This window comes from Osmerus mordax, chromosome 18 (assembly GCF_038355195.1).
Source record: "Osmerus mordax isolate fOsmMor3 chromosome 18, fOsmMor3.pri, whole genome shotgun sequence".
NCBI classification, from domain to species: domain Eukaryota; kingdom Metazoa; phylum Chordata; class Actinopteri; order Osmeriformes; family Osmeridae; genus Osmerus; species Osmerus mordax.
Window position 1 is genome coordinate 12,929,893 of NC_090067.1, and position 23,227 is coordinate 12,953,119.

Sequence of the window (23,227 nt, forward strand, 5' to 3'; positions counted from 1 at the left end):
CTTCAGTGTAATGTAGGTCTTGTCATAGCCGGGTCCTGTCTAGTCGGCCCTTTATGCAATATCACACATAACACGGTTATCCTTTCCTCTCCAAAGGGTTTTCAAGTTCAAGGCCAGAGGGCTGTTCAACTGTGGTTTCCTCTAGGTTGTATAAATGAATCACTTTGTGAAGTTTGATGGATCAGCAGCACCTTCTCGTGTCGCAAAATGAAACTGCACTCCGAGTAGCAGGCAAGCTGCAATGGTAGTGGCACTTCAGTGCTCCAATCCACACACGCACACACACACGCACACACACACAATAAATTGAGTACAGTCTTAAGCGAGAAAGATGCAAAGATTTTGCAGCCACGTTCTTAAAATGAAAATGCATTTCTGGAAATGCATTTGAATTTGAATTGTGGTCACGATTTTGCAGAAACGTTCTTGAAAATGAAAATGCATTTCTGGAAATGCATTTGAATTTGAATTGTGGTCACGATTTTGCAGCCACGTTCTTAAAATGAAAATGCATTTCTGGAAATGCATTTTAATTTTCAAATTTTACATTTCAAATTGAATTTTGGTATCTATTTGCTGTGGCATGTTTTGAAAATTAAATCTCAAATTTCTATTTATTTTTCATTTTAATTAAGTGAAAGATTGAGCACTCTTGAAGAAGAAAATTAAAATGCAAATAGGATGATTGATTACTAATTTCATTTATGAGTCAAATAATGCAGCCACATTCTTAAAATGCAAATGCATTTCTGGAAATGCATTTGAATTTTGGTAACGATTTGCTTCCATAGGATTGAAGGCTTTATTTCATTATTTTATATATTTTATATCATTCTTTATTTATATTATATTTTATATTATTCTTTATTTTATATTAGCCCCTCTGCCTAAAGGGCCCTGACAGTTCCCCACAGTGAAGTCTATATATTATTTTATATTTTACATGGTATAGTATTGTTTAGAATGATTTAGACTATTGCACATGTTCTACTTGTTATATTTAAGATTCGTATATGTTTATCATATGCACTTTCCTGCCACTGTAAATTGCTTGTTTGTGTGAACTTAGATGGCGAATAAAGCTCATTCTGATTCTACTAAAGTTTTTTTTTACAGTTTGTGTGCAAGTTACAGGTTTTACACTAGATGGCAGGCTAAACATTGTCAAGAGAAGTCGCTGTATTACGCAAAGTATCAAAGCCTGTTTCTCAGTAGCTGTCAGTACATATCGTGTAGTTTTAAATCTAGAAAACATAGCAAAAAATCGAATCCATTCATTATTAGGCTACCATAAAAATATAACTTCTCTTCGCCTACATTTCAGATACAGTAATCAGCTGATTGATCAGCTGTTCGTATGTCGTCATTTCCGTAGAGGGGAGCTCTATTTAGCTACTAGCTATGCGAGCAGGTAACCAATAACAACTGCAGCTGCTACTTAGCTCCAGATAGCTGGATGAATTATGTGTAGTGACTGTACACTCAAAGGTCATACTATTCCGGGATAATGTTCAGTGAAGTCTAAGGTAGGCTTTGTCATGAGGTTGTGTCTGTGGTGTACACTAATGTGTCTGGCTTTATTTAAATTGGAGAAAAATGAAGCTACAATACTGTCGGTAGCACTGAACGCTAGAATCTAGGAACCAACTTCAGACACAGATGTTAGCATCGGGCCGGGATCCAACCTAGGCTAGCTGTTTTTAAAGAATACATGTAGTGATTTTAGGTAGCCGTACTCGGTATAAAATGTTCTCTCATTGTTATTAAATTTGGATTCCACGACCAAGTTTGTGCTAACTAGCTAACGCATGGCTAGCACTGCACTGTAGTAGTCTACAGCTTGTTGTAGGTCATCTGTAATTGCGACGTCCTTCTAGCTAGCTTCTTTTAATGTTATTTACTGTACCATACTGAACGCTAAACATGACACATTTAAACTATCTAGCGTAACACAAACGTCAGTCCGACATGCTACAGTAACGCAGTTTGGGGATGTTATGCTATGGACCTAGCTAGTTAGTAGTAATTGTAGCTGCGTTTGTGTTTTACATTTACATTACATTTAGTCATTTAGCAGACGCTCTTATCCAGAGCGACTTACAGTAAGTACATGGACATTCCCCCCAAGGCAAGTAGGGTGAAGTGCCTTGCCCAAGGACACAACGTCAGTTGGCATGACCGGGAATCGAACTGGCAACCTTCGGATTACTAGCCCGATACCTGACTCCCTTATACACACGTATCCACAGGGATAGCTATCTCTTGTTATCCAGCTAAATACAGTAACAGTATGTCGCGTCTTGCATCTTAACACAGGTGGAGATGGGAGCTTAAAACCTGTCAACTGAACAACGTCCATCAGTGGATCATGTGCAGCTGACTACAGTATCACCCAAACTCCAGAAGTACAGCTCTGTGCTAGAAACCGACAGTATTCCAGTCTTGACAGATGGTCTGACATGGATGTCGTCGACAGCCCCGTTACCCTTGTCATCAAGGCACCCAACCAGAAGTACGATGACCAGACCATCAACTGCTTTCTGAACTGGACTGTAGAGAAACTCAAAACCCATCTCTCCAATGTGTACCCCAGTAAACCTGTAAGTGTGCACTCATGACCTGTGTGGGATTAGTCTAGTGACTTGTTCCTCGTGGAAGCCACATCTAGATTACATTACTCAGAGTTCCTCTCCTGTGTTAGGGTTGGGTTCTGGTTTTGCGAATAAACCATGTATGTTTAGGAATGCTGTCATACAACACGTATGACGTTGACGATTTTTTTTTTTTTTTTACAGTGGCCTTTTGTTAACGAATGAAGGCTTTTTATGAGCCTTTCTCTAAATCCTCTTACTAGAAGTGTATGAATGGCTGTGGTATATTTGTAAACTTGTTAGCACACTGTACACTGGTGAAATACCAAGGAACCGTTGAGTAACCTTGGATACTTAATTAGAGCTTTTATTTGCTTTGATCCAAAGAAAGCAAACAGTGTATGTAAATCAGAGACTACAAGTACACAGTTCTAACTGTACTGCAGCGGTTAAGCGCCAAGGAACGGTCTGTTCTTTAGCAAGACAACGAAAACGTAATCTCAATAACGTTAGTTCGTTTCTTTACTCTCCCCAATTGCCAAATCTGATTTTCTAATGTGTCCCGCTGGTAACTCTTGCGTAGTTGTAGAAGTAATCACTGTAAACAAAGTGACGCTTGGCCCACACAGATTTCTCTGTTAGCGATCTGATTGATCCGTGTTACCATGACACTTCCTGATTATAAGGTTCACCACCTCAGTAGACTGGAAGAGATCTTTCTGTGACGAGGAAAACAAAAGCCTGTTCGCAGTGACCAGCCCTGGTTCCCGTTACCATTGGATCCTGTTTAAAATATAGGCCAAACAGGGTTACAGTAGGTCAGGCGAAGAACTGACCTGTTACCTTGTCGTTACCTCACTATATGTCTAATACCACTTATCCAATCACCATGACTGGCTTCTGTCTTGCGGTCTCTACAGACCATTTCCTTCAGGCACACGTTCTAACGTTCACAACGGGGTCTTCGTAGTGTCGGCTCAGCAGATTAAGATGCTCAAAGTAGGCTAAGCTTTGTGGAGATAAGCACCCTCTAATATGTGTGATCATTTCTCCCGCAGAGCTCCAAAGACCAGAGGCTGGTGTATTCTGGAAAGCTTCTACTGGATCACCTGACACTGAAAGATGTGCTCAGAAAGGTGTGTGTGTTCCTGTGTCGCTCTCTCAAGATCAGAGCCACAAATGTATTCAGCCTGCTGTAATCATCGGGGATATGTCTATAATAATGTTAGGTTTATGCAATATTGTGTTTCTGTTATTGTCATGTAAATGTACTGCAAAAGCTGATCATCTGTGTGTGATAGTCTTGCTTTTATATTTTAAATCTAGTTGGACCTGTTTCTCGCATTGAATGCTTATGTACTGACGTAATTTAAGTACACACATTATTTTAAGAAATCTTGTCATGTGAAAAGATCTTATTGCACCTGCAGCCAAATGTGCTTGTTTTAATCATACGCTTACTCATAACAAATATTTATGCACTGCAATTTGATAGGGCATTTGCAGCATGCGAATGCGTCAGTGTAACATGTCTGTTTTATTACGTGTTCCCTCCCGGGCTCTGGGGACTTCAGCACGATGAGTACCACATGGTTCACCTGGTGTGTGCCTACAGAAGCCCCCCTGGGTCCCCCCAGCGCCCCAGTGGCCCCCGTAACAAGCCCCCCCAGGACCCCCCCTCCAGCAGCACCGTGAGTCATCGCCCCCCCCCGGTCCCCGCCTCATCTCGTCACATCGCACCACTCATTGCCACTCATTTCATCATGCGTATTCATTAACACACGTCTGTGGTGATGTTTTAAAAGTACCTTTTCTTCTTGTTCATTCCAGATTAATCAGAGTGCCCGAGGATCCTCCCCCAGCCAGGAGAGCCAATCAGCTTCTACAGTAGAGAGCAGCGACGGTATAAGACACCGGGCCGGCCCAGCCCCCGGCCCAGCCCCCGGCCCAGCCCCCGGCCCAGCCCCCGGCCCAGCCCCCGGCCCAGCCCCCGGCCCCGCTCCCCCCTACCCCGGCCACCCAGCTTTCATGCCAGGGTAAGTGGTCGATACACAGCAACACTCATCCGGAGCCACTTTCAAATAGTGCATGTAATGAATCCAGAAGACTATCAAGGATCAGAAGTGCTCTGGATGGTTGAGCAGGGATGGGGAACCCTAGCAGGGTCACTGTTATGTCATATCACTCATCACAACACTTATGTTCATTAAGTGCTCAGTTGCTCTCTCCTTTGCATCATTCTAGATCATCTCTGATCTGTAATGAAGTCATGCAGGCCTGCCTCTCCTCCCTCCAGAGCCTTTAAACACCCAGTCTGACAGACCAGGGATCAGGGCCTCAGTGTGTGAGCTGAAACACCCAGTCTGACAGACCATGGATCAGGGCCTCAGTGTGTGAGCTGAAACACCCAGTCTGACAGACCAGGGATCAGGGCCTCAGTGTGTGAGCTGAAACCCCCAGTCTGACAGACCAGGGATCAGGGCCTCAGTGTGTGAGCTGAAACACCCAGTCTGACAGACCAGGGATCAGGGCCTCAGTGTTTGAGAGCTCATCATGAATGTATCCTATATTGCAGCTACATGTGGAGCCAGCCAGGCCCTACATCCTACACGCCACCCTACCCCACCTACAACCCCACCTTCAACCCCATGACCTTGCTGTGGTGGCAACAGGTCTATGCCCAGCAGTACCTCATGCACTAGTAAGTCTTTTCATCACAGATTAATACAAGGTAAATGTGGTGAAAATAATGACAAAGCATACGTTGACCTTGTCAGTCAAGTGACTGTCACCTCATCATTCTCCCTCCCTTTACCTCACTTCCTTTCCCTCCCTCCCTCCCTCCAGCCAGGCGATGGCTACCTCATCTCACCATCTCAGGCCGACTTCTGATTCGCTGTCGGCCCAGCCCCGCCAATCAGATCCTCCGAACAGGCCTCCCCAGGAGGAGCGAGGCGTGGCCGACCCGGACGTGCAGATGAACGCTCAGGGAGGGGAGATGCTGAACGACGAGGAGCACAACCGTGATTGGCTGGACTGGGTGTACGCGGTGTCACGCGCCGCCATCCTGCTCAGCGTGGTGTACTTCTACTCCTCCTTCAGCCGCTTCGTCATGGTGATGGGCGCCATGGTGCTGCTCTACCTGTGAGTGGTACCCTTCAGAGGTTCTCTCCCGGATAGGAGTGTTTGTATTCTGTTTTGTCAGGTTCTGAAAGGTTCGCTAATGCTGTCCGTCTCTCTCTCTTTCTGCCCTGCCCTCCCCTCTCGTCTCCTCCAGGCACCAAGCAGGTTGGTTTCCCTTCAACCTAGAGAACGAGCTGCAGAACCCTGGTGAAGGCCAGCACCAGGACGAGATGGAAGCAGAACTCCACCACGACCTCCAGGAGATGGTACCGCACAACCTCTGACCTTTCACCCGCACTGGTCCAGGGAAACTTCCAGTGGCTGCCTGAGTTCATACCTGCATTAAATTACACAGTTTGATGCTTGAGAAGTTTTTTTTTGACAAAGTATGGTTGTTTTGAAATGACTGAGATACAGTGTAGAGTTATTACCAACAACAGCTGATATTTGTGAATTTAATAGGGAAACATTTCCCCATGACACTAGCCACATGATCAGTAGGCTTACATTTAGCAGGGGGGTGGGGGTGGATTTGAACTTACGACCTTGTGATCTACAGTCAAATACGATCATCCCATCCAGTTTAACTTCATCCACGTTCATGTGATCCGCAGGAGCGGGTCATGGATGAGGGCGTGGGGGAGGATGACGGGGAGAGTGGGGAGGAAGGCCCGGAGGATCCCAACGGCCTCGTCCACGCGGGCTTCCTCTCCTCCACCTGGTCCTTCATCATCACCTTCTTCATGTCTCTCATCCCTGAGGGGCCTGCCAACGCTGCCAACTGAACCAGGAAGTCCCCTGCAGCGAGACGCAACGCACTGGGGCTGACCAGGGAGGGATATCACACACACTACACACAGGGCGGGTGAAGGGCCCTCGCAGATCGGACGAGCAGCTGTTGTTCGTAGCAGTCCTCTCCTCGCTGTCGATGTAGAATAGGAAATGGCTGTCGCGAATGTGTCCTTGACGATATGGGACAGGTTGACCTGTTTGTAATATAGTTCATGTTTAATACCAACCCATTATGAGAAGATTCCACTCTGTCAGAATAAGTATGTTTTGTCTTTATCTAATACTGTTGAAACTAAATATTAATGGAATATTGAACTTGACAACTAGTTGATATTAAACTAGTTACTTCCATTTAAACACTTCATCCAAGCAGTTTTGAATTAAACAGATTTTAACATCCTTGTGTGTTGTTAGTGAACAACCAGCAGAGATGTAGTTTCTCAATGTATTGCAAACACAGCATCAGTGACCGTAGCAGCCATAAGCTACGCAATATTAAGCTGCAGTACCTACAATCACACGGTAGAGGACGCTACTTGAACTTCACAATGGTACATCGAGTAACAGCCAAATGACAGCGTCGTACTAAACCGTTAAAGATTCCAGTTCCAATGACGAGCAAATAAAAAAATTGACGAATTTAATTTACCGTCGCATTCAGAATTTCTTTTTAGTTTTACATTTTTGTAAACAACATTACACCGCTGGTATTGGTGACAAAGTCGTCAGGGCAACGCAAGACACAAAAGTTATTTCGACCCGAAAGAATTTCTTAGATTAAGACAGTCCCTTAATAATGTAACAGCTTCAGAACACAGAAACGAGTCTGACATTGAAATACTTTTATTGCTTTCCATCGATAGTTACAAAAAAATAGGTTTTGTCCTATACCTTGTCATTGCTGTACCTTAATAACTACTGGAGTAGGCTAGTGAGTTCAGTGTAGTAGCTGGACCTAATCAACACATTGGATGCACACCAGCAAGCAACATTCTGGTAGAGCATATTCACCATGTTTTACACACTGAGTCAATTGTACTGCAATATCATGTGTTCTACAAGTTGTGATGCCTTCCTTCCAAGCACACCAATATTACAGATCAAACATCAAATTAACATTTGCAATGAGTCAAAGCATTGAGTGGGAAAAAGGCTTCAACAACATTCACGTTAATGTACACAAATGTTGTTCACCTGTGATTTTAAAAGTTAGAATAATTTGGTGAACATTGACATATATTGCATTTAAAAACTATCAATAGAATGACGATTTGTGAAGGGCTTGTGTTGTGTCTGTGACATGAAAACAGTGTCTTGACAGTAAAACTACAGATTATAAATAACGCTGATATTGGTTACATATATATATATTTATCGTTTTGTTGTTAGTTTGGTAGATGGTGTGACTTTCACAAAGACATTCAGATCAAGACGGCCATAAATGTCTGACTTCTTGTTTGAACCGGTATAAACAGCAGGTAGGAACTCCCAGAAGTAGACTAGTCTTTGGCGTTTAGATGCCATGATGCGATTACAGTACCTGAACATCAACAATATACATTTATGGTAAAAGTTCAAGCCACGGTGCTGCTTTCACAAGGCACATAAGCTAGTCTCATACCGTAATTAGCAACACTGAAATGCCCATTAAAACTATATGACGATTTGACAAACTCAAACCTTTGTTTGACACATAACTCTCAATCCACACATAGCATGGTACTGAACACTGTTGATTATTGCTGCCACAGAACCACGCTAAGCTGATGAGAACTACAGAATACAAAGATACATTTCTTTTGAGTAAAATAGAAGTATTCTGCATAAAAAGACTTTCGTTATACTGTAATCACTGAATTACGGGACGTACAGGTGCAACAGAATTGGTTTGAAGCGGTCCTGAAAGTGACCCCAGTTCACTGACACTTAAAACAATTCCAAACAAGTATAACGTTTTTACTTTTGTATTTTAGCAAAATAGTTGTGATCCTTACAATTAAATAAAACGAATGTACACTATTTGAGACAGGCTTGAGTGTCAACACTGGACCACAGTGACATTTTCAGACATCAAACACTGTCAAACACAACAAAAGACTGTGTAGGTCTCTAGTTCATACAAACTGACAAAAAAAGCTAAAGTGCTATGGGGACGACCTGACCGGAACTGGATGACCTCGCTTACGGCTCTCTATACCAAACAAACATGTTCAGTTCCATCGAAAGAGTCACATTTAGTTTAAAGCACGTATCCTCGGCTAAAACGACTTGACGCGAGCAGCAATTTTGACGCTGACATTTTGAAACGAACGTCAAGCAGATAGAGACAAAGTGATTACGGAGCGGTGAAAAGATTTGGCTCAACCGATCTTTCTACCGAAGACCATGTTTGGCCACCTTACACTCTACTGAGATTATGGGTTAGGCATCTGAATGTGTACATTCTGTTGGTTTGTGGCAGTCTAGTGAACCAGGCTTCTGACATACAGCAAAATCAGTTGGCACTGATAAAAGTGACAATCCACCTGAATGGCTTCGATAAAGTGTGCTTCTGTAGCTGGTTTGAAGTGTCTTCATCTGAATATTAAAATAGTTGGGGTTGGGTGGGGTGGGGGGGGGGGGATCCAGCGAACTCATCTGAATCTAATGAGTCATAAATAAAACAAGAAACAACATGAAATCTAAACAAATACATTTCTTTGAACCGAAACTGAAATGTACACCTTTTCAAAATTAAAGTCTGTTCAAGCGTCCGTAACGATCTGCAGATCCTCATTAGAGAGTGGCCCCTTATTTTGGTATCTGTGGTTGAAGATGAGAAGATGACTTCTGACATGGGGGTTTGAAGCACCCGAAAGGGGGGATTTGGGTGGGCAGTGTCACCATGGTCCAATCACAGGCCATGGATTTCTCAGAACGCAACAGTGGGTTACTGGAGGTCAGAGCTCAGCCGTTGCCTAGAACAGAGACCCTACCCCTTGACGAGCTGCCCAGCTCCAGATCTATCTAGCCAACTGCCCCTCTCTGGGGTAATAAGGAGGGGTGGGAAGGAGGGATGGATGGGGGCAGAGAAAAAGGTGTCGTCTTCCTCCATCACAAGAAGGTCTCTATGGCCGTGTTGCAGCCTCCTGCTGCTTCTGGGTCCAGGTCCACCCTAACACACGCCACCTTCTCCTCGCTGAGGAAGGCAGGGGAGGAGACCGAGAGAAAGGGAGGGAGAGAGAAAAAGAAGAGAGGCATATGGAAGAGAAGGAAGTTAGATAACGTCAAGAAGGAGTGTGACATTTTGTTTTCTTTCTTTTTTGGTGTGTTTGTGTGTGTGTGTGTGAAGGGGGTTAGAATGTGTCTGCAGGGGTGTTAAGATGAAGCTAAAGTTAAACTCCAGACTCATTCCCATGCTCTGGGACCACAGCTCTGACAGGGCAGAGGACTGCTGACAGGAGCGCACAGGTGCGAACGCTGCTCCATCACCCTGGGCTCAGACGTGCCAGCGTGGTTAGAAAGCAGCCTAGCGGACAGCCTCAACACTGGCCAGGTGAACCCACAACAGCAGACTGAAGACTGGCCGAAATAGCAGCATGTCACCTCATCACCGTGTACGTATGTGAATGCACAGTTGAATACAGTTTCTCCTTCATGTTTTGTTTTGGGATTTGCCAACTCCTGGAGACTCTCTAGAACGGGTCTGTGTCATGGAAGGTCAGTAGACTACTCCTTCACGACCCCTAGGAGGGTCGTCGTTGCTACGCTGAGCAGGTTGGGTACAGGAAGGGTCATCATAGCTACCTGTTGCTACGCTGGGCAGGTTGGGTCGTCATAGCTACCTGTTGCTATGCTGGGCAGGTTGGGTCGTCATAGCTACCTGTTGCTACGCTGGGCAGGTTGGGTCGTCATAGCTACCTTTTGCTACGCTGGGCAGGTTGGGTCGTCATAGCTACCTTTTGCTACGCTGGGCAGGTTGGGTCGTCATAGCTACCTGTTGCTACGCTGGGCAGGTTGGGTCGTCATAGCTACCTGTTGCTACGCTGGGCAGGTTGGGTCGTCATAGCTACCTGTTGCTACGCTGGGCAGGTTGGGTCGTCATAGCTACCTGTTGCTACGCTGGGCAGGTTGGGTCGTCATAGCTACCTTTTGCTACGCTGGGCAGGTTGGGTGTAGTCGCTGCCTGAAGCTGCTGTTCTCCACGCCACACTTTTGGCCATCTCATCAGAGATGTTAACATTGGGGGGCTCACAACTGCATGCACATGGAGACACACACACACACACAGACAGACAGACAGACATAACCAGACACAAAACACACACACACAAAGACCGACAGACAAACGTGTCAGTGTGTGAGGTAAAGTCAGGACAGGAGGCGACAGACAGACACATTTCCAGGTAAACAAACAGACTGAAGACAACAGGCACTATTTCTGCCAGGCGCTAATTAGCAGTGACTGTGATCACAACCTGCAGGCCCCGCACTGCTGCACCTGAAGGCGAGTGTCTCTCCACAGCCCTGCCAGGAGCCCACACCTGATCACCGCAGGTTAGTGATCACAAACAGTGCGATTTTAAGAGCCTTTCCTTCGCGAGCAGTGTTACACCTCGTCCAAACATTTGATCCAGGACCATTTTTTCCCCTTCCACATAACACAGCACGCAGGGTGATGTGTGGGATTTAAAATGGTCGATTCTTAAAAGCCGAGTTACGCTTCAGCTTGGGCCATGCGTTGACTGCGGTTATCTAGAGCTCGTTATGGAGGGAGAGGAAGGGGAAGAGGAGAGGATAGGAGAGGGGAGAAGAGAGGGGAGGAGGGGGGAGAGGAGAGGAGAGGAGGGGGGATAGGAGAGGGGAGAGGAGAGGGGAGAGGAGGGGAGAGAGGAGGGGGGAGAGGAGAGGGGAGAGGAGAGGGGAGAGGAGAGGGGAGAGGAGGGGGGAGAAGAGAGGGGAGAGGAGAGGGGAGAGGAAAGGGGAGGAGGGGGGAGAGGAGAGGGGAGAGGAAAGGGGAGGAGGGGGGAGACGAGAGGGGAGAGGAAAGGGGAGGAGGGGGGAGAGGAAAGGGGAGGAGGGGGGAGAGGAGGGCCTACTTCAGACACCCATTCCTGCCAGCTCTTCGTTCCCAGGGTAGGTGTGCGCCACTATTCTGTACGATCTGTCCAAGATAGACACGTTAGCGAAACCACAGCTAGCGTGATCCCTACCACCACGAACATCAACAACACACGACTGACGAGCAGGTAGAATGAGTTGCAGTAGAGAAACTTCTACAGAAACAAGAGTAACACTTCAACAGAAAACATTGACACTATGGTTAAAGTACCTAACAGTGATTTTTTTTTACCATAAAGACATGGGGGGGGGGGGGGGGGACACGACCATGTAGAGCTATGGTCGCCCGACCATGTACAGACAGAAATTACATGTGTAAATAAGATAAATAACATAAGGCCATTTATTTGTTTAATAAAGGAGCAAGCTATAGACCTGTTTTATAGGAAAGGTAACGTTAAATGACTTATTTTTTGATCTGGCGCTATATAGAAAAATAAATACATGTACAAAAAAAAAAAATATTACTTTTTTACTTCATCTTCCAGGGGGGTCGGGGGTTGCCGTTGGGGGGGCACCCCTAACATAATGGTAGGGGAAACACTGGTGTAACTCCTAACTCCACAGGTGTGTGTGTGACTTCCTGTCTCCTATACAGGTGTGTGTGTGTGACTTCCTGTCTCCTATACAGGTGTGTGTGTGACTTCCTGTCTCCTATACAGGTGTGTGTGGGTGTCAAGGTACAAACCTTCCTGACAGGGACTTGACAGGGATCTTCAGCAGGTTGCTCCCTTCATATTGGAGCTTCAACCCAGGCTCCGCCCCCAACCCAGGCTCCGCCCCCACCGTCAGCAGGGCCACCGCCTCCTGTTGTCACCAGGAACATTACATTTGATTTACATTATCACATTTACTATTCGTTTAACAGACGCTTTTATACAAAGCAACGCACAAAAAAGTGCATGTAAAAAGTAAGCAATTGAGATATTATTGTTGCACATTAGTAAACCTTTTTCTTCTTCCTTTGAATAAAAGAGATGTACAAAAACAGAAATGTTCAGTAGAAGATCAAAGATCTTTAGCCAAATCACAAAGGAACCACAAAAAGAAATACCAAAGCACAACAATAACATCTCGACTACAGAAGTTTGCAAATTTCAACTGACGTTGCCATGGTTACTCGCTACAGAGGCCAGAGAAGCCAGTATGACCTTGACAGCAGAGACAGCCTGTTGGCCTTGCTGTGTTCCAACTAAGATACTGCTGGTGAAATAATGTCACACTTCTATCCAAAGGCCTTGATCCACAGGGGGGATTTGAACCTGTGACCTGTTGAACTGCAGTCAGTCGCTCTCACTGTGCTATACCCTCCCCGTACAGCTAGGTGGCGCCGTGATCTCATTACCAGTTTCTCTCTCGCCTTTTTCTTCTTGTCGTCTTCTTTCTTCTTCTTGCTTTCGGGCATCAGGTCGTCCAGCCAGCTCAGCTCCCTCTTGGTGAAGAAGAAGTCGAGAAGTTTCCGGATGAAGACCAGAGCCAGCACCTTCAGCAGAACACAGAGTCCCGTCAGGACAAACAAGGAAACAAACCCAAGGATGGAAGCAACAAGGCATGCAAAGCTGCTAGGGTTTCAATCTTTTTTTAGTGTTTCTAAGTGTGTGAGTGTTTCTGAGTGTGTGTGTTTCTGAGTGTGTGAGTGTTTCTAAGTATGTGTGTTTCTGAGTGTGTGTGTGTGTGTTTCTGAGTGTGTGTGTGTGTTTCTGAGTGTGTGAGTGTTTCTGAGTGTGTGAGTGTTTCTGAGTGTGTGTGTTTCTGAGTGTGTGTGTTTCTGAGTGTGTGAGTGTTTCTAAGTGTGTGTGAGAGTGTTTCTGAGTGTGTGTGTGTGTGTGTTTCTGAGTGTGTGTGTTTCTGAGTGTGTGTGTGTGTGTGTTTCTGAGTGTGTGTGTTTCTGAGTGTGTGTGTGTGTTTCTGAGTGTGTGTGTGTGTTTCTGAGTGTGTGTGTGTGTGTGTGTGTTTCTGAGTGTGTGTGTTTCTGAGTGTGTGAGAGTGTTTCACCATCATAGGGAAGACCACGGCAGCAGACGAGGTCTTGATGACCCAGAGCAGCACCAGGCAGGTGAGCTGGACCAGGGTGAACACGTGGACCTTCCACAGGGGCACGTAACGCAGGTAGATCAGGTCGGGCTGGTGCTTGGCCGGCATGCCAAACAGCTTGATCCGGTCGAAGAACTGGAGGAGGTGGAAGGAGAGGGAGAGAGGGAACCCATGGAGAAGGTGACGGAAGACAGAGATTTAATTAAAGGAAGGAGAAGTAAGGATCACTATCTGTGGCTGTACCTAGTAGGACTCTGAATCTGAATCTAACTGTGAATCTAATCTCACCTGGATGCCTTTAAGAGAGGACACTCCCATGTAGAGAAATACCCCATACAGCACTGGCATGGGGATGAACTGGGAGGGGAAGAGAAAGGTATTATAAATATATCCTGTATGCACAGTTTATAGTACTACATAAAAACATCCCTTCACTAAAGTATCACTGTCGTACGACGTAAAACGTCCCTATTTAACGGAGGTTCGGTAAACAGGCGTTGTGTAAACAGGCCTCCCCATGACCTCTGACCTTGAGGGCGGAGGTCATGAACACGGAGCAGCCCATGAGCAGGAAGATCATGAACCCTGTGAAGCGTTGCTCCAGGATCCCCAGGAACTTGGGCTGTTCCCCGGGGGCGGAGCAGCCAGACTCCAGCTTCAGGCTGTTGACGTGGGAGATGGAGAGGACGGTGGCAGCCACGAACCAGGGCAGGCCCATGATGGAGCACACCCCCAGCATCACTGCCACCACCAGCAGGTCCAGGTGGTAGCCACAGCCCTTCTGTACCACGGACAGAGAGAAACGGCACTGATCACAGCTGCCTTTCCAAACTTTTTTTTCCCCCAAAAAAATGTTAACCTTTCTTTTGATTTTTTTGGGGGGGGGATTTCATTTTTTCAACTCCCCTCCCCAAAACATCACAAATACTTGTTCAACCTTTCGAACACAACACAAACGTTTTTAGTTTTTTTTTTTTACGTTATTTTTATTGTACTTTATTTTTTTCAACCTTTCCCTGCCCCTATCCCTGACCTTCAGCTTGTGCTCCTTCCTGTTGACTATGACAGCTGTGATCTGCTGGTCCATGAAGATGAGGATGGTGCACAGCAGCGCAGGCAGTGCCGCCACCAGCAGCGTCCACCAGGGGTTGCCCCCCAGCGGGTCGATCAGCCAGCCGCGGTGCTTGGAGGTGGGCTGGAGGGAGGACCGCAATACCCTTCATTTAACACCATCACTTTATATACCTGGACTGCCTCAGAAGATTATATGACAGTTCAAATGTATAAAAGGTGCTAAATTAAGCTGCGACTTCTTGATATGCTTGATTGCTACCTCTAAGATATACCCATGAACTAATAATAATACAAATATCAATATTAAAACTGAAAATCATGCGTGCCCCGGTAACTGGGTTTGAATCTGCATGTCTTCCCCCCTCTCTCCTTCTCCGTCTCTCCTTCTCCCTCTCTCCTTCTCCCTCTCTCCTTCTACCTCTCTCTCCCTCCCCCCCTCTCTCCCTCTCTCCCTCTTTCCCTCCCCGAGAATTAAAGCAATACCTCGAAGCGGTCGGGGACGTGGAGTTTGGGAGAGGGGATGCCCATCAGGTAGTCCACCAGCACCATAATCATGATGGTCAGGAACACCGCAAAGTCACTGATGGTGGAGCGTACCTGCATCACCACACCGACCGAAAACAGATTCAGGCAGGAAGACTCAGTAGCCAGTTAGTTAATCTTGTTAACATTTTACATTTACATTTTACATTTTAGTCATTTAGCAGACGCTCTTATCCAGAGCTTACAGTAGTAAGCGAAGTACAGGGACATTCCCCCCGAGGCAAGTAGGGTGAAGTACCTTGCCCAAGGCCACAACGTCATTTGGCACGGCCAGGAATCGAACTGGCAACCTTCAGATTACTAGCCCGATTCCCTAACCGCTCAGCCACCTGACTCCCTAACACACACACACACTTCCACAGGTAGAGGAGGGGCTTGCGGGCGAACGCCACACCTTGGTGGGAAAGTAGTTCTCGGTCTTGAACTGCTTGAGGAAGGAGGAGAGGAGGAAGGTGGTGAAGAAGAGGATGATGGACCAGAACAGCACGTCAGGGATGAAGGGACCACGCTGGCCACAGGCAGGGCCCACAAACTCCCCGTGGAACAAGTTACACATCTGAGTGAGAGAGGGAGGGGGAGAGAGAGGAGAGAGAGATACAGACAGGGGGATAGAGATAGACAGAGCTGTGGTCAGAGCACATTTACATTTACATTTAGTCATTTAGCAGACGCTCTTATCCAGAGCGACTTACAGTAAGTACAGGGACATTCCCCCGAGGCAAGTAGGGTGAAGTGCCTTGCCCAAGGACACAACGTCATGTGGCATGGCCGGGAGTCGAACCAGCGACCTTCTGGTTACCAGCCCGATTCTCTAACCGCTCAGCCACCTGACATTGTGTGTGTGTGTGTGTGTGCGCACGTGTGTGTGTCTCACCGACACATTGAGGCTGCTCCAGGAGATGGAGTTCTGCGTGTGTCCTGTCTGGTTCCACGACTGCAGTGTCTGCTCTGAGGCATTGCTGGGTGGGGCACACTGACACCTGCAACACATACACACATTACACATCGACACCTGCAACACACACACAATCACAGACAACTGTCCCAGACCGCACACACACACACACACTCCACATCCCACACACTCCGCGCCGCGACACCAAACACAACCCACGACAGCTGCATTCGCATCCCTGTCACATCCTGAAACACAACCGCCCCTTAAAACTACATCTCCCAGCATCCTCTCTGCTCCCTAACCAGGAACCCACGAGTAGAGGGTGAGGTTGTCCAAGCTGCTGTGCGTGTTGACGGGGAAGTGCTCCCCCAGGTGGATCAGCTTCTCCAGCGCCTCGTAGATGAAGATGAGGCAGATGAGCGAGGCGAAGGCCTCCTCCGTGAAGCGCGTGATGTAGCACACCAGCGAGCTGGCGTCCGTGGCAACCAGGACCAGGCACAGGAAGGCGGTCCACAGGCCGATGCAGGTCCTCAGAGACAGGTAGGACAGGCCGTAGTCACTGGGGGGGGGGGGGGCAATGGCAGGGAGACACAGGGTCAGTGTTGACAGCAGGGTTAGGGTCAGTGTTGAATAGGATCAGTGTTGGGTTAGGATCAGTGTTGGGTTAGGGTCAGTGTTGGGTTATGGTCAGTGTTGGGTTAGGATCAGTGTTGGGTTAGGGTCAGTGTTGGGTTAGGGTCAGTGTTGGGTTAGGGTCAGGGTCAGTGGTGGGTTAGGGTCAGTGTTGGGTTAGGGTCAGGGTCAGTGTTGGGTTAGGGTCAGTGTTGGGTTAGGGTCAGGGTCAGTGTTGGGTCAGGGTCAGTATTGACAGCAGGACTCACCTGCAGAACTTGAAGAGGATCTTCTCAAAGACCAGGACGGGCCCAGTGCTGCCCAGGATGGTGAGGGGCTGGCCCGCAAACAGAGAGAACGCCACCCCCGTCAGAGACGCCCCGAACAAGGACTCGATGGCACTCTGGAACGAGAGAGGAGAGGAGGAAGGGGAGGAGTGAGAGAGGAGGAGGGGGGGAGGAGGAGGAGGAGGGGTGGGGGAGGAGGATGGGAAGTGGAGTTGGAGACAGAGAGAAAGGGGGTAAACCAGACAGACAGGGAGAAAGAGATAAACAGACAGAGACAGAGAGAGAGACAAATAGGGAGACAGAGATACAGAGAGAGAGACAAATAGGGAGACAGAGATACAGAGAGAGAGACACAGACACTGAAAGACACAGAAAGAGACAGAGAGAGAGACAGAGTGAAGGGTGAGTGAGGTTGAGCCAGACTCACTATGTTTCCCTTGGTGGCCTCCCCCAGCAGCCCTCCGAAGGTGATAACAGGAGACATGCAGGCGCAGTACAGGAACAGCACGGAGGCCAGACACTGCAGGCTGAAGGCGTCACGGATGTCACTCCAGTAGAACGGAGCCTTGCGCTTCACATCCCGGACCAGGCCTCCGAAGATCCTGACGACGCAACGGGGAAAACCAGTTAGCATCCAGCGAGTTTAACGCAGGTTGTGTCTTCAGATGGTTTTATCCAGGAGACATACAAGGGAGGGGGGGATTTGAACACGTGAACCCCATGATCTGCGGTTCAACGCTCTATCCCTCAGCTATACCCGTATAATGTGTTTACGATGACCGACCGGAACCAAGCCTGGTTCTGAAGTTCTAAGTTCTGGTTCTAAGTGCTACTCTAGCTGTTGGAAGCTGTGCGTTCCGGTGCCTATCAGCGACAGAGGTGCTGAGGACTACATGTTCTCATCTGGGGGTGGTGGTGATGGTGGTGGACCCATTAGCAGCATGTTCTTGATTGTTGACTGACCCAGACAAGTAAAATCTTTCTCACCCGGGGTCTGTACCTCATATAAGCATACACTACAGACACACACACACACACACTGATCTTTGCAGTCAGTGTCAGCTTAACACCTTAACTGGCTTCCTCTCTGTCCCTCTCTCTCTCTCTTCTTTTTATTCTTTCTCTCTTCTGTTTCCTGCCATTCTTCATGTTTCCCTTTGTGACTTCCTCTACTCTCTCTCTCTCTCTCTCCCTCTCTCTCTCCCTCTCCCTCGCTCTCTGCCTCTCTCTCCCCCCCCCCCTCTCTCTCTCTGCCAGCGTGCTGCTTTTTTTAGCGGCAGCAGAAAGGAGAGTGGGTCTACAGTGGTAAATAATGCAGCTCCCAGTCTGTGAGGTTATTGCCTGTGTGTGTGTCTATGTATGTGTGTGTGGGACCCTTTTCAATACTGAGTTTAATAACAGCATCTTTTCTGTCCGGTTTGACACTGCGTTTTCTGTCTTTTATTCACTTCTTTAGCAGACGTTTTCATCAAACTGACGCACAGACAGCGCAACTAGAAAGCAGAGAGGGGGAGGAGAGAGGGGGAGGAAGAGGAGAGAGGGGGAGGAAGAGGAGAGAGGAGGAAGAGGAGAGAGGGGGAGGAAGAGGAGAGAGGGGGAGGAGAAAGGGGGACCTACCGTCCAGTTCTCTCCAGCTCTGGTCCAGTCTCATGTTCCTCCTCCTTCTCCTGCTCCACAGAAGGAGACAGGGAGCCGTTGGGCTGGGAAGGCCTCTTCCTCTTCATCTGTCAGGGGGAGAGAGAAGGATCTAGAAGGTTCTCACTGTGAAACCCTCTGTAGCCCCTAACCCCAACCCCTCTCTAGTCATCCTGAAGCAGGATCTGAAGGTGAATCTGATCAGATGAAGAGTCTGACCTGTGAGGGGACATTCTTGGGGGGCTCGATGCGTATGGTGGGGTCCCACTCCCCTGGTGGCAACACCGTCACCTGGTCCAGGAACTCGTCTATCCCTGACAGCAGGTCTGTGCGGTCTTTAGCCTTGTAGGCCACGTCATGGAAGATCTGCAGAAGGGTGGAAGGTGACCGGGTCATGCATAGATATATATAAAGACTAGATGTCTTACGGCGGAGTCTAGAACGTCCGCACATTGCGGCCAGTGGCGTAACGACAATTCTGACGTTGATAACAAACCAAACCGTTTCAAAATCGGTTGAAAATTGAGCAAGTTATGGTCATTTAAAAAGTACATGTAGCATCAACACAATGTTATGGGTGAGCGAGTTGACTGTAGCAAGATGGCCGCCATGTGCGGACGTTCTAGACTCCGCCGTAAGACATCTAGTCTTTATATATATCTATGGGAGGGAGGGGAGAGAATGAAGCTCACGGAACACCCACCTCGTCGGTCATGAGCGTGGCCATGGAGCGGCCTATCTCATGGTACTGGGGGCCCTTTCCTGTGGGGCCAAGCAGCAGGAACAGGAACCTGGGGAGGAAGAGGAGGAAGAGGACAGCCTTAGAGAGGACATGCTGGTCAGGGATGAGGAGAGAAACCACTGTGGGAGGAGGTGGGGTGAGTGTGTGTGTGTAGAAGTCTGTGTGTGTGTGTGTGTGTGTGTGTAGAGACCTGAGTGTGTGTGTAGAAGTCTGTGTGTGTGTGTGTGTGTAGAGGCCCGTATGTGTGTAGAGACCTGAGTGTGTGTGTAGAAGTCTGTGTGTGTGTGTTTGGGGGCCGTGTGTGTGTAGAGACCTGAGTGTGTGTGTGTAGAGACCTGTGTGTGTGTAGAGACCTGAGTGTGTGTGTGTAGAGACCTGAGTGTGTGTGTGTAGAGACCTGTGTGTGTGTAGAGACCTGAGTGTGTGTGTGTAGAGACCTGTGTGTGTGTAGAGACCTGAGTGTGTGTGTGTAGAGGCCCGTGTGTGTGTAGAGACCTGTGTGTGTGTAGAGACCTGAGTGTGTGTGTGTAGAAGTCTGTGTGTGTGTGTTTGGGGGCCGTGTGTGTGTAGAGACCTGAGTGTGTGTGTGTAGAGACCTGTGTGTGTGTAGAGACCTGAGTGTGTGTGTGTAGAGACCTGAGTGTGTGTGTGTAGAGACCTGTGTGTGTGTAGAGACCTGAGTGTGTGTGTGTAGAGACCTGAGTGTGTGTGTGTAGAGACCTGTGTGTGTGTAGAGACCTGAGTGTGTGTGTGTAGAGACCTGTGTGTGTGTAGAGACCTGAGTGTGTGTGTGTAGAGACCTGTGTGTGCGTACCTGGTGGGCACAGGCACCTCAGTGAGGCCGGTGATGAGCACGGCTGGGGCGAGGCGTACGAAGGCGATGATGGGTCTCTCCAGGAAGTCCACCTCCCCCACCAGCACGTTGGACGCCTCGGCCCCTGGAGGAATCTTCTTCATGAAGTTCATGTCCACCTGAGACACGGGGGGGGGGGGGGGGTCAAAACACAGACCTGGGGGAACGCAGTCAGCGTGCTTCTCCTGTGACACACACACAGTACACACACAGTACACACACACACACACCGAAGACACACCTCCACACACAGCATTCTGCTCCTGTGACAGACGCCTCCACACACAAACATACCGTACACACACAACATTCACACACATGACATGCTATTCCTGTGACAGCTGCTGCTAGATCACATGGAAGGGTGTCTAAGAGGACAGAGAGAGAGAGACAGAGAGAGGGGGCGAGAGAGAAAGGAGAGAGAGGGAGAGAGACAGAGAGAGACAGAGAGAGAGAGAGAGAGAGAGAGAGAGAGAGAGAGAGAGAGAGAGAGAGAGAGAGAGAGAGAGAGAGAGAGAGAGAACTGTGTGTTTTGTATTAACGGTTTGAAAGTACTGGGGGAGGCTATAAAAGCTGAAAGGAGGGAATTATCTCTCTTCCTTCTTATATAGACAGATACACACACACAAATCCAAACCCACGCACACACATCCTGTTTCCTTCCTGCTGTGAGTCACTGGATGAAAGGCTGTTTCTTGGCAGAAAGATCTGTTTTTAAGGGTGGTGAGTACCAGCTGACTTTTTCCAAGGATAAAGGGTGAAATAATAAGATGCTACCATGCAGGGGGTGTGTGGGGGAGGGGGAGAGGTGGGTTAGGGCTACTTTCAGTCAAGCACAGTTATTTAATTAAGTAGGTTGTGCAGTTTTGAAGGCCATATCCTGGTTCTCTGGGCAAGGCCTCACACACATACACACATGCAGTAACACACACTCACACGCAGTAGCACATACACACATGCAGTAACACACACACACAACTCAGCATGGTGCTCTCCTAGTAACGGACTGACTGAATCAGACATTCTGATGGTGCTCCAAGTGACCTGGGTGTGATGTCATCGATGGCTCAGAGCGTTCCTCATGGGCCCTCGGTATGGGGGGGGGGGGGGGGGGGGGTGCGGAGGTGGGGAGGAGGTTGAGGGGTGTGGAGGTGGGGAGGAGGTTGAGGGGTGTGGAAGTGGGGGTGAATGTGGGGTGTGGATATGGGCAGGAGGTTGAGGGGTGTGGAGGTGGGGGTGAATGTGGGGTGTGGATATGGGCAGGAGGTTGAGGGGTGTGGAAGCAGGGGTGGATGTTGGGTGGGTTAGCGGGTCAGTAACCAGGTCAGTAACCAGGGTTACCTTGCTGAAGTCCACACTGCTGTTCTCTCTACTGACCCCAACTTTGGATGGCCTCCTCTCTCCCATTCTGCTGGCTTCCAGGTGACTGGGGAACAGAGTTGGCCGACACCAGGGACCCTGGGGGAGGGGGGGGAGACAGAGAGAGAGACCAGAGAGATAGGGGGAGAGGGGGAGGGAGGGGGAGAGACAGACAGGGAGAGAGATGGAGGGAGACACAGACCGAGAGAAAGGGTCGAGGGAGGGACATGGAGAGAGTGAGAGAGGGAGGGATGGAGTCAGCAGGGTCAGTTTCTACAGGGGGCAGCAGTAGAGACAGACATGAACATATTGCTGCTTTATTCTGATTGACTTGGATCAACTGCTTTACAGACTCAACCTTAGATCTACAGGGAACAGTTAAAACATGTTGTGTTGCACACGTTGCACACATCATGACTGGCTGTGTGTTCCACACCTGCACAGCCACACAATGCTGAGAGAATGTGGACTCAGCCTGACTTGATTCTCCAACAGAACTCTGTGACGTGTCCTGATTGGTGCTAGCCTGCAGCAGTGTCTCAAGGGTTTGAAGCAATCCCCAGCCTGGTCTCCAGCCTGGCTGGAGGCTGAGGGAAGGGATTAACCGTCCAGAGGACGAGGAACGCTAGCACTTCAGAGAGAGAGGGGGGACGGGGGACGGGGGGGGGGGGGGGCGGGCGGGGACAGGGGGTGTCGATGAGATGACGATGATGATGGATAAACTGTAGCACCGTCTTAAGAGTTTGACAGGAAATGACACGTACGCAAACGTCACCCACCCACACCACCTCTGAGACACGAGCTGGCGGTCAGAACCAGCCGGTCAGAACCAGTCGGTCATAACCAGACAGTCACCAGCCAGTCCAACAGGGAGCAGAACCCTCAGGGTTCACATTCCCCACAAAGCCCCTGGATCAGAACAGCTCGCTTCCCCGTCGTGCCTCATTCAGGGAGATTAAGCTTGGAGAAATTCTCTCACCGACCGGGTCTTTTAATCAGTGGCGTCACACCCTCCCACATGGCCACGCCCTCCTCTCCCCCCTCCCCCCCCCCCCCTCCCCCCCCCTCCTCTGGGGAGATACAGCTCCACTGACACTCAGCTAACCCCGTCACAGAACTCCTCCGCGTTGACGAGTGCTAAGAGGAAACGGCGGCAGCGCAACTCCGGGGGTCCATCTTGGGCCTGCAACTGACGTCCAGCCGCTCGTTTCCGGTGCGTTCTCCATCACGACTCTGAGTGCTCCACTACTGCACGGAACCCCACCAGAACCCCACTCGCCCATCACATTTTTCCACCTTCTTGAAACCAGTCTGGTGTCGGGTTCTGGTGACGTGCACACACACACACGCTCGGTCGGTCTATAAATACAGGGCAGAGTCTGTGACGGGAAAAAACTAAAAGTCACAGTGAGTGACACGCTCCCCTCCACCCCCTTCTCCCAGGCCCCCCCTCTCCCAGGCCCCCCTCCACCCCCTCTCTCCCAGGCCCCCCTCCACCCCCTCTCTCCCAGGCCCCCCCTCCCGCCCCCCTCTCCCAGGCTCCCCCCTCCAACCCCCCTCTCCCAGGCCCCCCCTCCCGCCCCC

At 48.9% G+C, this 23,227-nt stretch overlaps 2 protein-coding genes across 3 annotated transcripts in view; one reads left to right on the plus strand and one right to left on the minus strand.

Moving 5' to 3' along the window:
* Nucleotides 1–1,387: 1,387 nt before the first annotated feature.
* LOC136962173 (homocysteine-responsive endoplasmic reticulum-resident ubiquitin-like domain member 2 protein) lies at nucleotides 1,388–7,150 on the plus strand. Of its 2 annotated transcripts, XM_067255856.1 has the most exons (10): nucleotides 1,388–1,526; nucleotides 2,317–2,600; nucleotides 3,650–3,727; nucleotides 4,166–4,282; nucleotides 4,422–4,509; nucleotides 4,570–4,627; nucleotides 5,167–5,292; nucleotides 5,439–5,735; nucleotides 5,869–5,980; nucleotides 6,329–7,150. In XM_067255856.1, exons 2-10 carry the CDS (start codon nucleotides 2,460–2,462, stop codon nucleotides 6,497–6,499), a joined length of 1,188 nt encoding a protein of 395 aa, XP_067111957.1. In that variant the 5' UTR covers nucleotides 1,388–1,526; nucleotides 2,317–2,459; the 3' UTR covers nucleotides 6,500–7,150. The 2 variants fall into 2 exon arrangements, with proteins under 2 accessions (XP_067111957.1, XP_067111955.1); XM_067255854.1 differs by having other exon boundaries at nucleotides 4,422–4,627.
* Nucleotides 7,151–7,242: 92 nt separating this feature from the next.
* Nucleotides 7,243–23,227, minus strand: part of LOC136962433 (sodium bicarbonate cotransporter 3-like) — a 39,911-nt gene continuing 23,926 nt past the window's right edge. Inside the window, 19 exon segments of the mRNA XM_067256213.1 lie at nucleotides 7,243–9,684; nucleotides 10,635–10,742; nucleotides 12,295–12,413; nucleotides 12,952–13,089; nucleotides 13,602–13,775; nucleotides 13,929–13,997; nucleotides 14,170–14,421; nucleotides 14,674–14,835; nucleotides 15,198–15,311; nucleotides 15,652–15,813; nucleotides 16,132–16,237; nucleotides 16,469–16,714; nucleotides 17,037–17,170; nucleotides 17,482–17,656; nucleotides 18,672–18,778; nucleotides 18,909–19,055; nucleotides 19,393–19,480; nucleotides 20,246–20,403; nucleotides 21,626–21,742. Coding sequence (XP_067112314.1) covers nucleotides 9,600–9,684; nucleotides 10,635–10,742; nucleotides 12,295–12,413; nucleotides 12,952–13,089; nucleotides 13,602–13,775; nucleotides 13,929–13,997; nucleotides 14,170–14,421; nucleotides 14,674–14,835; nucleotides 15,198–15,311; nucleotides 15,652–15,813; nucleotides 16,132–16,237; nucleotides 16,469–16,714; nucleotides 17,037–17,170; nucleotides 17,482–17,656; nucleotides 18,672–18,778; nucleotides 18,909–19,055; nucleotides 19,393–19,480; nucleotides 20,246–20,403; nucleotides 21,626–21,742 — 2,661 coding nt within the window. The 3' untranslated portion in view covers nucleotides 7,243–9,599.